The following is a 14,618-nucleotide window of genomic DNA, read 5'->3' on the forward strand; positions in this document are numbered from 1 at the left end:
ACAGCCCACCGTACTCACTGCGGTGTGGACGCGTAGCCGGACGACCTGACGTGCGTGTGGAAAACCAGGGGCTTGTCCTTCAGGACGCTCCGCACAGCTGCGTGAAGGTGGAGAAGAAGCAAACACTTACCGTGGGCGGCTTGCTGTGGAAGTAACACGATGGAGTTCCCTGGAAACAGAGATGTTCTCACAAATGCAGCTACTTATGACCCACAAACTTAGAAGGTTTCACACCCAATGCTGAACCAACCAGCACCAGCAGAGAAGGCTCAGTCAAGGATGTTAAAAGCATAAGAAAACAAAGAACAGTTGTTCGCATACCTTAAATGACACAAAGTTGCAATGCTTAAACTACTGTGTGTTCCAAACACTCCTCCCTGCAGTGCACTTGGAAACCAAACAGCCAAACCCCGGTCCATGTGACATCCTGTCCATGGCACACTCACACCAGCCCACATGACCGATTCACTTCACATCAGTGACAAACAGCTGTCCCCCACGAGAACATCCATCACCTTCAACTCAGACTTGTCCTTCATGCTTACTTCCCCCGACAGAGCAGGCAGAAGAGCTGAGTCGGCCAGCACCGTCAGCCGCGGTGGGACTTCCGACCCGACCGCCGACCTGTCACAAGTTCTACACAGCACCACTGCTCAACCACAAAGGCGCGGATGTCACACACACTTACCAAAATATCTAGATCTCCAACGTGCTCTCAGACCACAGTTCTGCCAGAATTACTATTTAACACAGATTTAATACTTTGTATTCAATATGAATACTCTGTACAATCTTGTAACTTTAGAACAACGGGTAATTGCATTACACTGAGTGATTCTAAAATAGTTACGTTAAAAAAAATAAATGAAGGAATTCAGTTGTGTCAAACCCGGTACCTGAACCATGTCCCCGTCAAAGACTAAGGGGACACTGATGTGGTGCAGACCCGCCCGGGACCAGCGCAGGACCACGCAGCAACCCCACGGCGAGGCAGCTTGGGGTGAGGGGAAGGAGCAGCACAGCTCGAGAGGCTCTCACGGCCAGGACAGCGGTCAGGAGGAGACAAAGTCACAGCCGCGGCAGCGCCACGGACCGCGGGGAAGTCTTGACACCAAAGTTCACAAATGCGAGACCAGCTGTGTTAACGGGCTTCGAGCACGCAGGGCTGAGCACCCTTGCCACACAGTCCCCTTGGTTCTGCTGCGCTTTCTCAGAGGGACACTCGGCACCTCTGCTGGTCAGTCATCCTCGCACGCTTCCCACGTCAATGTTTTCTAAACGCACAAGCTGCCCCAAAAAGTCAACACCTAGAATTTCACCTCCCTGGAAGCAGACAGGTTGTGCAAAAATGGACCTACGTCCGATGTGCACGACACGACACTTCACATGTGATGTGACGTGACCAGTGTGATATGTGACATGATACGACATCTGATGGATGTGGTGTGACATGATGAGGCATGGTGTCGTGTGACCACTGTCACGTATGACGTGGCGTGAGAGGGAGACGGGAGAGGGCAGGGAGACAGAGGCTGATGAGCACCTTGGCCGCCTGCTCGTTGGGTCAGTAAGAGACTTTACAAGACTGACCAGGACTTCGGGTTGGTCACTGGAGGAAAGAGAAGACATCAGTAAGAGACTTTACAAGACTGACCAGGACTTCGGGTTGGTCACTGGAGGAAAGAGAAGACATCACCCTCAACGATTCTTACGTGGAAAGAAACACCACATCAAAATACAAGTTAATTTTTAAAAGTACTTCTGTGTAAAAAAGCAACACGTGCATTTGTTTAGATGCTTCTTAGAACAAACAATGAGAAAGTATGTTTGAGAAGAGTATCTGTGTGTCCCAGCTAACCCCTAGACACCAGGGTCACTGTCAGTTTGGATACAGTGCATTCATTGTGAGTGGGAAGAAAACATCTACGTGTTTTAAAATGTGCCCACAGTGCACGCAATAAAATTACGTGATTTAATTGGGATTTGCTTTAAATTCTTCAGCCAAGAGAAACGAGAAAAAAAGGTCATCATGAAAAATCATCACTGAGTGTCCCCCATGGGCCACCACTGTGCCAGCCACTAGAGAAATGACCGTCAGTAGTCTTAAAAGCTACTGAATCCGCATGAATTATACTCAGGTCAGAAGAAGAAACACACAGCACATTCCCCACAAGAACACACGGCGGGCGGGGAAACAGGAGCCCTGGGCGAACGCAAACGCCACGTGGTGCTGGTGACGACAACGTCACCGAGAACAAACAGCTCCTGCGTTTCCACGTCTCAGAGTGCGTCCGACTGACCGGCTTGTTTGTGCGCGGCCGGCTGGGCCCGCGTCTCCTCAGCAGTTCCGAGGTACAGAGGCGAGGTCGGCAGGACGCGGGAGCTGCAGTGGAAACAGGGGCTGCGTGGGGGCCGTCTGTGCGTCTGAGCTGCCCCAAGAAGACACATCTGGGGGACAGTTACAATGGCTCGTTCCATGCAGATAGGGGCGTGCAGTGTTGAGAGGGGAGGGCCACGACCAAGCTTACTCTCTTTCCAAGAAACAGCTTTGTATTTTTAATAAAAGTGCTGCTTTGTAACCCAGTCTCTATCGTGAAATACAAGTGTTTCCCGTTAGCAGAAAGGAAGGATACAATACAGGAGTAGGGACTTCTTTCAAACGAGGTTAGTGCAGTGGGAGCTTAATGAGCTTTACCGACACATGGGCACATGGACCCCCCCCCCCCCGGCACACCTACCTGGGCACATGGACCCCCCCGCCCCCCTGCACACGTACCTGGGCACACCTACCTGGGCAGCACCGAGAGATGTGTCCCCAGGTGGGGGCGCTGCTGAGACCTCACCAGAGCGGCCAGGTTGACCTCCAACACCGCGATCTCATTCCCAAACATGGCCGTGAGCACGCAGAGGGCCTGCAACGGTCGTGACGGGGTTCACGGCACAGCTCTGATACGATCATGAACGTGATGAGGTTCACGGCACAGCTCTGATACGATCATGAACATGCACCCCACCTCCGACGCAGACAGCTTGTCCGCAGGAAACCTGCATCCGTCACCGACAGGCATGCTGTCGACGGGAAGAGCTGCTTGCACTGCACTGGGGTCCTTACGACTGCTGCATGGAGACCTCACCCAGAAAGCCCGACCTGGCCCCCGAGGGAGAAGTGAGCACATCCCCACGTAGGGGTGGCCACGCCCCAGGCCCTGAGGCAGCAGGTGCCGAGCACTGACCTTACCACTGCTGCTCCCCACGGCACACGACCCGGCAACCAGAATGCTGAGGTTCCTAAAATCTTCATTTTCAGCAAAGAGAAACAGCAACGTTTAAGGGGTTAGGGAGGGAAGGAAACACCCAGTGACACGCTGGTCCTCCGTGTTCCTGACGCTGCAGGGACAGCCCAGGGTCCGCCGGCTGGCACAGCGCACCACACACATCAATGCGGGGCAGAGACACAGGCCCCTCGTCTAAGCAACCTGTCGGTCGAATCTTGGAGGACGCGCAGGGACGGCAGCTGAGGCAGGAGGAGGAAGCAGGGCTCCAGACGGAGGCTCCAGGGCAGCCCCTCAGGGGGACACGTGGTGAGGAAGGGAAGTCTTCCCCCCAAAGGCTGTGGGCCTGGGTCCTGTGAACAGTCCCGCTCTGTCCCCAAAGCGACGGGGGCCTCTCTGGAGAGCTTCCAGAAGGGGCACATCGAGGTCAGGTGTGAGGCTGCGGCTCTGGACGCTACTGGAGGCTGCAGGAGGGAGGCGGTGACCGGTCCTGCGTGTCCAGCAGGACGGTGGTGACAGAGCCAGGGCTGGAGAGCGTGTCAGCTTAGTTTACACAGGTCGCGTCTGATGAGCTCATGGGACTGTCCAGGCCCAGGAAATGCTCGCAGCTGACCACAGAGTCCTTGAGAGGAGGTTTGGGACAGACGAGAGCACAGAGGGGCAGGGACATCCATGGGGCGCTGACACCAGGGAGGGCACACAGGACGGAGGCCTGGGGAACCAGGACCAGCCTGAGAGGGCCCAGCAGAACCAGAGTCCCTGGGACTCCGCACACAGAGGCTACTGTGACCCTGAGACTAGTGACTCGGCCATCTTGTCCTCAAATTCAAACGATGAGCTTCCTACCCTAACTCACTCCCCGTAACAGTCAGAAACACAGCAAAGACATTTATATCGAAGGTTATTTATACTTTGGCCTTACCTTTGTAACGTAAGACAGCCTCTAGTTCAAAGTTCGCCAAGTTAAATATGAACAAACCAGTGGAGCTTCCAATCCACAAGCAGCCGGTGTTCTCAGAAGAAAGACTATTTTTAAAAAAGAAAAAAACCTTGTGCTGATCTTCGTCTTGAAGCTTCAGTCCCAGGGCGTCACTGAGGGGGGCCAAGGGGTGTCACCACGGAGACCAAAGGGACCCTCATCCTGTGGCAGGGGGCTGGTTTCTGCCACCACAGTCCACCATCGCCCCCAACCAGGCTGTTGGTAAAACAGTCCAGGTCCCTCGGACTCTGGTCTCCAGTGAAGACAAGTAACTCGGAAGTCCACAACCTCATCCCTACTCAGCTCTGATCTGCACAACTGTTATTCTTCTGAGGTCACAGGAGGTGGGTGTCATGTCCTCTGCAGGACAGCGCCCGCTGGGTGCCCCGTGAGGGCTCAGTGCCATCGCGGCCACTGGCAGGCCACGGCCCGTGAGAAACAAACTCCCGGGGAACTGGCCCCAGAGCAGCCGCGCTCACGGGCCGGCAAACACATCTCCGCTGTTTCCTCCTGTTTACAATTTACAAACCAGGTAAAAGTGTCTGAACTGATTCACAGGCCCTTGCTGGTTACACCAGGCTGGACTCAGAGTGGCCATCCGGGACACAAATCCCAGCTCAGCCTCCACATCTGGCGCCTCTAACAGCCCCGAGCTCCCCGGAGTTCCTGCTTGGCGTCCTACCGACACCAGAGCACAGGGCAGCATGCGAGTCGCCCTCGACAGAAACGGGACCCAGGACCCTGGGACCTGTTGTGCCCTCCGGCCACTGCCACTGCTCTAAGACACGGGCTTGACTGCCGGCAAGGACTGTTCCGTCCCGGCCTCCGTCCACAGTGCAGCCCAGGCAGGGGCGTCTGCGTAGATGGGGCCACACCAGCCGGGCCACCAGCGCGGGCTGTGGCCGGCCCAGCCAGCTCCTCTGCCTCCCCAGCAGGGGGACCAGAGCCCCTGGTCATCTCCAGAACCTCTCCTGCTTTGTGTGGGGCCGTGAACACAGCAATTACTACCCTTTTAATCACAGTCCAACAGTGGCTTCCTTACGATGTCAAGTGTTTGTAATAGCTCTATCACACAGAGACAAACTCACCTGGGGTCCCCATCGCACACGTGACACACAGCGCACATGTGACACACAGTGCAGACGGGGAAGTTTAGAAGGAGCTGGTACACCTCCCTCAACCCCACACTACAGAAGTCAAGATCTGCCTACATTTTATGAGCAAAAGTAAAATAATCCCCCTTTTTTATTAAGTAAATTTGAAATGACTGACCAAGTTTACTAATTAAAATGTGCAATCCTAAATTATTACTCAACTAGACCAACTGAAATAATTTGGTTCTGTCTTCCTCGTTCTAAGAAAGGAACTTGAGGCTTTCTCTTGCGGCTCACGGTACTTACAGCCCGCGCGCAGGACCGAGGACCAGCGGCAGGTCGCAGCGTGCCAGCGCCAGGACAGGAAGAGTCGCGTCAACCAGGTCCCCTGAGTCCAGTCCGTCTGCAGGGGGACGCTCACACCCTCCTAGGAACAGAGTTATTGATAATCCGACACGTGAAGCTGACAGGAGGGTGTTCTAGGAGACAGCACGCTGCTAGCATCACACAGAGGAGCCGAGGGGCACACGGAGCAGCACACAGAGGAGCCGAGAGGCGCGCGGAGCGTCACACAGAGGAGCGGAGAGGCGCGCGGAGCAGCGCACAGAGGAGCGGAGAGGCACATGGAGCAGCGCACAGAGGAGCGGAGAGGCACATGGAGCAGCGCACAGAGGAGCGGAGAGGCGCGCGGAGCGTCACACACAGGAGCCGAGAGGCGCGCGGAGCGTCACACACAGGAGCCGAGAGGCGCGCGGAGCGTCACACACAGGAGCCGAGAGGCGCGCGGAGCGGCGCACAGAGGAGCCGAGAGGCGCGCGGAGCGTCACACAGAGGAGCCGAGCAGCGCACAGAGGAGCCGAGGGGCGCGCGGAGCGTCACACAGAGGAGCCGAGAGGCGCGCGGAGCAGCACACAGGAGCCGAGAGGAGCGCGGAGCGTCACACACAGGAGCCGAGAGGAGCGCGGAGCAGCACACAGAGGAGCCGAGGGGCACGCGGAGCAGCGCACAGAGGAGCTGAGAGGCGCGCGGGGCGTCACACAGAGGAGCCGAGCAGCGCACAGAGGAGCCGAGAGGCACGCGGAGCGTCACACAGAGGAGCCGAGGGGCGCGCGGAGCGTCACAGAGAGGAGCCGAGGGGCACGCGGAGCAGCGCACAGAGGAGCCGAGGGGCACGCGGAGCGTCACAGAGAGCGCACAGTGAGAAAGAGTGTGAGACGAGGCTTCAAGTCCTGACACAGAGAGTGAGGAGGAGACGGTCGTCACAGGTTCACCTCTGAGGCGGGTTTGAGGGTTACTTCACCACGACTGGGTCGTGACACAAGAAATGAAAACCAGGACTATAAGCATTCAGGAAAAATAGATACACTGGGTAAAGGTCATTTCTGACCTATTTTAAAGAGAAGTGACTTAAAACCATCTGCAAAAGAAAAAAACACAAACTAAACTGAAAGGATAATGAAAATATTGAAGGTCAGCAGAGCAAAGATACATCTGCTGTAATATGGAAAGTAATGGAGTACATTCACCTATAAAAGAGAGTGATTAGCTGGACTAAACAGTAAAAGTTCTTCAGTGGTGGCAGCATGGCCAATACTAGAACACGTGGTGAAAGAGGGGACCGGCAGGAGCACTCACAGAGGGAGATACTAGAACACGTGGTGACAGAGGGGACCAGCAGGAGCACTCACAGAGGGAGATACTAGAGCACGTGGTGACAGAGGGGACCAGCAGGAGCACTCACAGAGGGAGATACTAGAGCACGTGGTGACAGAGGACCAGCAGGAGCACTCACAGAGGGAGATACTAGAGCACACGCGGTGACAGAGGGGAACGGCGGGAGCACTCACAGAGGGAGATACTAGAACACGTGGTGACAGAGGGGACCAGCAGGAGCACTCACAGAGGGAGATACTAGAGCACGTGGTGACAGAGGACCAGCAGGAGCACTCACAGAGGGAGATACTAGAACACGTGGTGACAGAGGGGACTGGCAGGAGCACTCACAGAGGGAGATACTAGAGCGCGTGGTGACAGAGGGGACCAGCAGGAGCACTCACAGAGGGAGATACTAGAGCACGCGGTGACAGAGGGGACCAGCAGGAGCACTCACAGAGGGAGATACTAGAACACGTGGTGACAGAGGGGACCAGCAGGAGCACTCACGGAGATACTAGAGCATGTGGTGACAGAGGGGACCAGCAGGAGCACTCACAGAGGGAGATACTAGAGCACACATGGTGACAGAGGGGACCAGCAGGAGCACTCACAGAGGGAGATACTAGAGCACACGTGGTGACAGAGGGGACCGGCAGGAGCACTCACAGAGGGAGATACTAGAGCACACATGGTGACAGAGGGGACCGGCAGGAGCACTCACAGAGGGAGATACTAGAGCACGTGTGGTGACAGAGGGGACCAGCAGGAGCACTCACAGAGGGAGATACTAGAGCACGCGGTGACAGAGGACCAGCGGGAGCACTCACAGAGGGAGATACTAGAGCACGTGGTGACAGAGGACCAGCGGGAGCACTCTCAGAGGGAGATACTAGAGCACGCGGTGACAGAGGGGACCGGCAGGAGCACTCACAGAGGGAGATACTAGAGCGCATGGTGACAGAGGGGACCGGCAGGAGCACTCACAGAGGGAGATACTAGAGCGCGTGGTGACAGAGGGGACCAGCAGGAGCACTCACAGAGGGAGATACTAGAGCACGCGGTGACAGAGGGGACCGGCAGGAGCACTCACAGAGGGAGATACTAGAGCACATGGTGACAGAGGGAGAGGACAGGTGACCAGCAACACCATGCAGGCAGGGTTGGTCCAGGTGGGATCCAGGATGTGAGGGCATGCACCAGTCTGCTCAGCACACAGCGTCCACGGAGGGCTGGTCGGTGGTCACCTGGGCCCCCACAGCCAGGACCACCACCACCAGAAGGGGGTTCACTAGGCCCCCCTCCCCGGCACACAGGCAGAGCCTTCACCCACTGCACCCCGTCTCTCACAGGCCGGCCTGGTGCCTGGAGATGTCTGCGGTCAGGGCCCTGACCCTGCAGTCCCTCCTCCACAGCCGACGGGCACTGGGCAGGCTGCTCAGACAGTGCCGTGGGCGAATGGAAGGGTCAGAGGACGTTACCTGGCTGGCCGCACAGCCTGGACTCAGCCCTCCTGGTGGAGAAGGTCTCTAACTTCTTCCTCAGGTCCGCACGAGTCACACAGCGATAATGATGACTTTCCACCAAACTGAAGACCCAAAGCTGGACAGACAAGATGTGACAGACGTGTCACCCTCATACCGAACGGTAACAACAAAAAGGCAAGAACAGGCAGACAAGGAAGCAGGCTGGGAGCAGACAGGATCAGGGACTTGTCCTGCGGGGCCTCCGAGGTCCCCTGAGCCTCTGCTCCGGTGTCATGTGCTCTGCTGACCTGCAGGCTGAGAGCACAGGTCCCCTCTGCAGAAGGGGACAGCTGAGGGGACAGAGTGCTCACCTCCCCCACATGAGGGACACTGCCCACAGTCCCTGGGGGACAAACACGGATGACAGCAGTCAACGCCCTCAAAAAGAAAAGACATTATCTTCATTTGCAAAGACCTGTCCACGACAGTCACTCACAACAGGAAGTCGATACTTGGTTCTCGTCCCTGTTCCTGGCACAGATTCTAGAACCCTGGGGGTTTCCTGTGATAAGAGCTGCAAGGCCTCTTTCATTCAGTTAATGAATGACTTCTGGAAAGTCCTGAAGTAAGCTGAGGATGGGGCTGTCGGCAAAGGGTTAAATGTCCATCCCACCCCGACCTCCTGGGAGGGGCAGGGCTGGAGCGTAAGTTAAACCAGGACAGCCAATGACTTGACCAGTCGTGCGCGCGTGATGAAGCCTTCATAAAACCCCAAAACTGTGGGGTCCAGACAGCTTCCAAGCTGGCAAGCACAGCCACCCACTGCAGGCTGACGCCCCAACTCCAACTCTGTCAGGGCAGAAGCGACGGTGCGCGGACCGCAGGCTGGTCCTGCCCATCTCTGCACCTGGCCGGTGGTGTCGGGAATGAACAGTGACCACGAGTGCATCCGAGTTCTGTGAGCCGCTCCAGCAAAGGGACCAGACCTTGGGGGTGAGGGGACAGGGCGTGTCGTGAGCCTGTTTTACGGCCAAGTTGGGAAGGACTTGAGGACCTCGGGCTTATGACTGGCTCTGACTTGGGGACAGTGTTGTCGGGCTGGGCCCTAACCAGTGGGGTCTGCTGCTTTCCCAGGGTGACCGTGTTGGGATGGAGCTAAATTGCAGGACATCCAGCTGGTGTCACAGAATTTCACAGCATGGGACCGTCCGCCTCACGTGCGGTGACCAGCCGTGCCTGAGGTGACCCGTCAGAGTGAAGGTAAAGGAGGTTCCATGCCTGAAGTGGACCGTCAGTGTGAAGGTGAAGGAGGTTCCGTGCCTGAAGTGGACCGTCAGAGTGAAGGTGAAGGAGGTTCCGTGCCTGAAGTGGACCGTCAGAGTGAAGGTAAAGGAGGTTCCGTGCCTGAGGTGACACGTCAGAGTGAAGGTAAAGGAGGTTCCGTGCCCGAGGTGACACGTCAGAGTGAAGGTAAAGGAGGTTCCGTGCCCGAGGTGACACGTCAGAGTGAAGGTAAAGGAGGTTCCGTGTCTGAAGTGGACCGTCAGAGTGAAGGTAAAGGAGGTTCCGTGCCTGAGGTGACCCGTCAGAGTGAAGGTGAAGGAGGTTCCGTGCCTGAGGTGACCCGTCAGAGTGAAGGTGAAGGAGGTTCCGTGCCTGAAGTGACCCGTCAGAGTGAAGGTCGAGGAGGTTCCGTGCCCGAAGTGGCCCGTCAGAGTGAAGGTCGAGGAGGTTCCGTGCCCAAAGTGACCCGTCAGAGTGAAGGTCAAGGAGGTTCCGTGCCTGAAGTGGACCGTCAGAGTGAAGGTAAAGGAGGTTCCGTGCCCAAGGTGACCCGTCAGAGTGAAGGTAAAGGGGGTTCCGTGCCTGAGGTGACCCGTCAGAGTGAAGGTAAAGGAGGTTCCGTGCCTGAAGTGGACCGTCAGAGTGAAGGTAAAGGAGGTTCCGTGCCTGAAGTGGACCGTCAGAGTGAAGGTAAAGGAGGTTCCGTGCCTGAGGTGACCCGTCAGAGTGAAGGTAAAGGAGGTTCCGTGCCTGAAGTGGACCGTCAGAGTGAAGGTAAAGGAGGTTCCGTGCCCGAGGTGACCCGTCAGAGTGAAGGTAAAGGAGGTTCCGTGCCCGAGGTGACACGTCAGAGTGAAGGTAAAGGAGGTTCCGTGCCCGAGGTGACCCGTCAGAGTGAAGGTAAAGGAGGTTCCGTGCCCGAGGTGACCCGTCAGAGTGAAGGTAAAGGAGGTTCCGTGCCCGAGGTGACACGTCAGAGTGAAGGTAAAGGAGGTTCCGTGCCTGAAGTGGACCGTCAGAGTGAAGGTAAAGGAGGTTCCGTGCCTGAGGTGACACGTCAGAGTGAAGGTAAAGGAGGTTCCGTGCCTGAAGTGGACCGTCAGAGTGAAGGTAAAGGAGGTTCCGTGCCTGAGGTGACCCGTCAGAGTGAAGGTAAAGGAGGTTCCGTGCCCGAGGTGACACGTCAGAGTGAAGGTAAAGGAGGTTCCGTGCCTGAAGTGGACCGTCAGAGTGAAGGTAAAGGAGGTTCCGTGCCTGAGGTGACCCGTCAGAGTGAAGGTAAAGGAGGTTCCGTGCCCGAGGTGACACGTCAGAGTGAAGGTAAAGGAGGTTCCGTGCCTGAAGTGGACCGTCAGAGTGAAGGTAAAGGAGGTTCCGTGCCTGAGGTGACACGTCAGAGTGAAGGTAAAGGAGGTTCCGTGCCTGAAGTGGACCGTCAGAGTGAAGGTAAAGGAGGTTCCGTGCCTGAGGTGACACGTCAGAGTGAAGGTAAAGGAGGTTCCGTGCCTGAGGTGACCCGTCAGAGTGAAGGTAAAGGAGGTTCCGTGCCCGAGGTGACACGTCAGAGTGAAGGTAAAGGAGGTTCCGTGCCTGAGGTGACCCGTCAGAGTGAAGGTAAAGGAGGTTCCGTGCCTGAAGTGGACCGTCAGAGTGAAGGTAAAGGAGGTTCCGTGCCCGAGGTGACCCGTCAGAGTGAAGGTAAAGGAGGTTCCGTGCCTGAGGTGACCCGTCAGAGTGAAGGTAAAGGAGGTTCCGTGCCTGAGGTGACCCGTCAGAGTGAAGGTAAAGGAGGTTCCGTGCCTGAAGTGGACCGTCAGAGTGAAGGTAAAGGAGGTTCCGTGCCTGAGGTGACACGTCAGAGTGAAGGTAAAGGAGGTTCCGTGCCCGAGGTGACCCGTCAGAGTGAAGGTAAAGGAGGTTCCGTGCCTGAGGTGACACGTCAGAGTGAAGGTAAAGGAGGTTCCGTGCCTGAGGTGACACGTCAGAGTGAAGGTAAAGGAGGTTCCGTGCCCGAGGTGACACGTCAGAGTGAAGGTAAAGGAGGTTCCGTGCCCGAGGTGACACGTCAGAGTGAAGGTAAAGGAGGTTCCGTGCCCGAGGTGACACGTCAGAGTGAAGGTAAAGGAGGTTCCGTGTCTGAAGTGGACCGTCAGAGTGAAGGTAAAGGAGGTTCCGTGCCTGAGGTGACCCGTCAGAGTGAAGGTGAAGGAGGTTCCGTGCCTGAGGTGACCCGTCAGAGTGAAGGTGAAGGAGGTTCCGTGCCTGAAGTGACCCGTCAGAGTGAAGGTCGAGGAGGTTCCGTGCCCGAAGTGACCCGTCAGAGTGAAGGTCAAGGAGGTTCCGTGCCTGAAGTGGACCGTCAGAGTGAAGGTAAAGGAGGTTCCGTGCCCAAGGTGACCCGTCAGAGTGAAGGTAAAGGGGGTTCCGTGCCTGAGGTGACCCGTCAGAGTGAAGGTAAAGGAGGTTCCGTGCCTGAAGTGGACCGTCAGAGTGAAGGTAAAGGAGGTTCCGTGCCTGAAGTGGACCGTCAGAGTGAAGGTAAAGGAGGTTCCGTGCCCGAGGTGACCCGTCAGAGTGAAGGTAAAGGAGGTTCCGTGCCCGAGGTGACACGTCAGAGTGAAGGTAAAGGAGGTTCCGTGCCCGAGGTGACCCGTCAGAGTGAAGGTAAAGGAGGTTCCGTGCCCGAGGTGACACGTCAGAGTGAAGGTAAAGGAGGTTCCGTGCCTGAGGTGACCCGTCAGAGTGAAGGTAAAGGAGGTTCCGTGCCTGAAGTGGACCGTCAGAGTGAAGGTAAAGGAGGTTCCGTGCCCGAGGTGACACGTCAGAGTGAAGGTAAAGGAGGTTCCGTGCCTGAAGTGGACCGTCAGAGTGAAGGTAAAGGAGGTTCCGTGCCTGAGGTGACACGTCAGAGTGAAGGTAAAGGAGGTTCCGTGCCTGAAGTGGACCGTCAGAGTGAAGGTAAAGGAGGTTCCGTGCCTGAGGTGACCCGTCAGAGTGAAGGTAAAGGAGGTTCCGTGCCCGAGGTGACACGTCAGAGTGAAGGTAAAGGAGGTTCCGTGCCTGAAGTGGACCGTCAGAGTGAAGGTAAAGGAGGTTCCGTGCCTGAGGTGACCCGTCAGAGTGAAGGTAAAGGAGGTTCCGTGCCCGAGGTGACACGTCAGAGTGAAGGTAAAGGAGGTTCCGTGCCTGAAGTGGACCGTCAGAGTGAAGGTAAAGGAGGTTCCGTGCCTGAGGTGACACGTCAGAGTGAAGGTAAAGGAGGTTCCGTGCCTGAAGTGGACCGTCAGAGTGAAGGTAAAGGAGGTTCCGTGCCTGAGGTGACCCGTCAGAGTGAAGGTAAAGGAGGTTCCGTGCCCGAGGTGACACGTCAGAGTGAAGGTAAAGGAGGTTCCGTGCCTGAGGTGACCCGTCAGAGTGAAGGTAAAGGAGGTTCCGTGCCTGAAGTGGACCGTCAGAGTGAAGGTAAAGGAGGTTCCGTGCCCGAGGTGACCCGTCAGAGTGAAGGTAAAGGAGGTTCCGTGCCTGAGGTGACCCGTCAGAGTGAAGGTAAAGGAGGTTCCGTGCCTGAGGTGACCCGTCAGAGTGAAGGTAAAGGAGGTTCCGTGCCTGAAGTGGACCGTCAGAGTGAAGGTAAAGGAGGTTCCGTGCCTGAGGTGACACGTCAGAGTGAAGGTAAAGGAGGTTCCGTGCCCGAGGTGACCCGTCAGAGTGAAGGTAAAGGAGGTTCCGTGCCTGAGGTGACACGTCAGAGTGAAGGTAAAGGAGGTTCCGTGCCTGAGGTGACACGTCAGAGTGAAGGTAAAGGAGGTTCCGTGCCTGAGGTGACCCGTCAGAGTGAAGGTAAAGGAGGTTCCGTGCCTGAAGTGGACCGTCAGAGTGAAGGTGAAGGAGGTTCCGTGCCCGAGGTGACCCGTCAGAGTGAAGGTAAAGGAGGTTCCGTGCCTGAGGTGACACGTCAGAGTGAAGGTAAAGGAGGTTCCGTGCCTGAGGTGACACGTCAGAGTGAAGGTCAAGGAGGTTCCGTGCCCGAGGTGACACGTCAGAGTGAAGGTAAAGGAGGTTCACAGGGAGGAAGAACTGGGTTATTCCGAATGGGATATCGTTCTCAAGTTATGTCAACTTTTAGAAAAAGAATAGTACCCACACTTTGCTCATCTAAAAACCTAAGCTTTGAAAATGATCACACATCTTGAAAACATTCAGAGCAGGAGGAGCCGACAGTGGGGTGGCCAGGGGCTCCCAGCTGGACTCTGGACAGTCGTGACCTGAGACCCGGGTACCAGGCCCGCTGGCTGCTTCACGTCGCAGAATGACAGGGACACTGAAGCCCAGACCCCGTGCCCCTGTCCACTAGGGTCAGAGCTGCTGGACCTGGGACTGAGCAGTGCAGGGTCTCACCTGGCCCTCGGCACAGCCGGTGACGAGCTGCTGACTGGCCTCATCGAAGCAGAGGCTCAGGAGCGGGGAGGCTGCAGGAGAGAGAGGAGCGTCTGGCCGCCAGGGCACCGACCGAGCTCACACTGAGACTGTCCGTTTCCCTCATTCCTTTCATCAAGTCTGAACTCATCTGAAATGATTTCTTCACAGAAGTAGAAACTGAGTGAATACAGCTGTGGCAATCTCCACGAGCGTGGGTGGCAGAGGGATCCGGTCAGCTCGGGGGGCCCAGACATTCTCCCCACCCAATCTGCCCGACATCACTCAAACCACCTCCCCAGTCACTGACTCCTGGCGGCTTCACAGCCCAGGGTGAGAACAGGGAGGACGCAGTAAGCACTAACCCTTCAACAGGCCGGTTCTTGAGTAAGCCAGAAATAATGAAAGTGTGGATTAGTGAGGAAAACAACAACTAAATGGGTGTCTTTTTTAA

At 56.5% G+C, this 14,618-nt stretch overlaps 1 protein-coding gene across 1 annotated transcript in view; it reads right to left on the minus strand.

The window, feature by feature from the left end:
* The window catches only part of WDR27 (WD repeat domain 27), a 113,850-nt gene that overhangs the window by 83,701 nt on the left and 15,531 nt on the right, over positions 1–14,618 (minus strand). Inside the window, exons 8-15 of the mRNA XM_066372815.1 lie at positions 14,147–14,217; positions 8,480–8,600; positions 5,652–5,772; positions 4,195–4,298; positions 3,234–3,295; positions 2,791–2,912; positions 2,301–2,383; positions 19–97 (exon numbers count right to left, since the gene is read on the minus strand). Of these exons, the coding sequence (XP_066228912.1) occupies positions 19–97; positions 2,301–2,383; positions 2,791–2,912; positions 3,234–3,295; positions 4,195–4,298; positions 5,652–5,772; positions 8,480–8,600; positions 14,147–14,217 (763 nt within the window). The remainder of the gene's footprint in view (positions 1–18; positions 98–2,300; positions 2,384–2,790; positions 2,913–3,233; positions 3,296–4,194; positions 4,299–5,651; positions 5,773–8,479; positions 8,601–14,146; positions 14,218–14,618) is intronic.

Source organism: Saccopteryx leptura, chromosome 3 (genome assembly GCF_036850995.1).
Source record: "Saccopteryx leptura isolate mSacLep1 chromosome 3, mSacLep1_pri_phased_curated, whole genome shotgun sequence".
Lineage (NCBI taxonomy): Eukaryota > Metazoa > Chordata > Mammalia > Chiroptera > Emballonuridae > Saccopteryx > Saccopteryx leptura.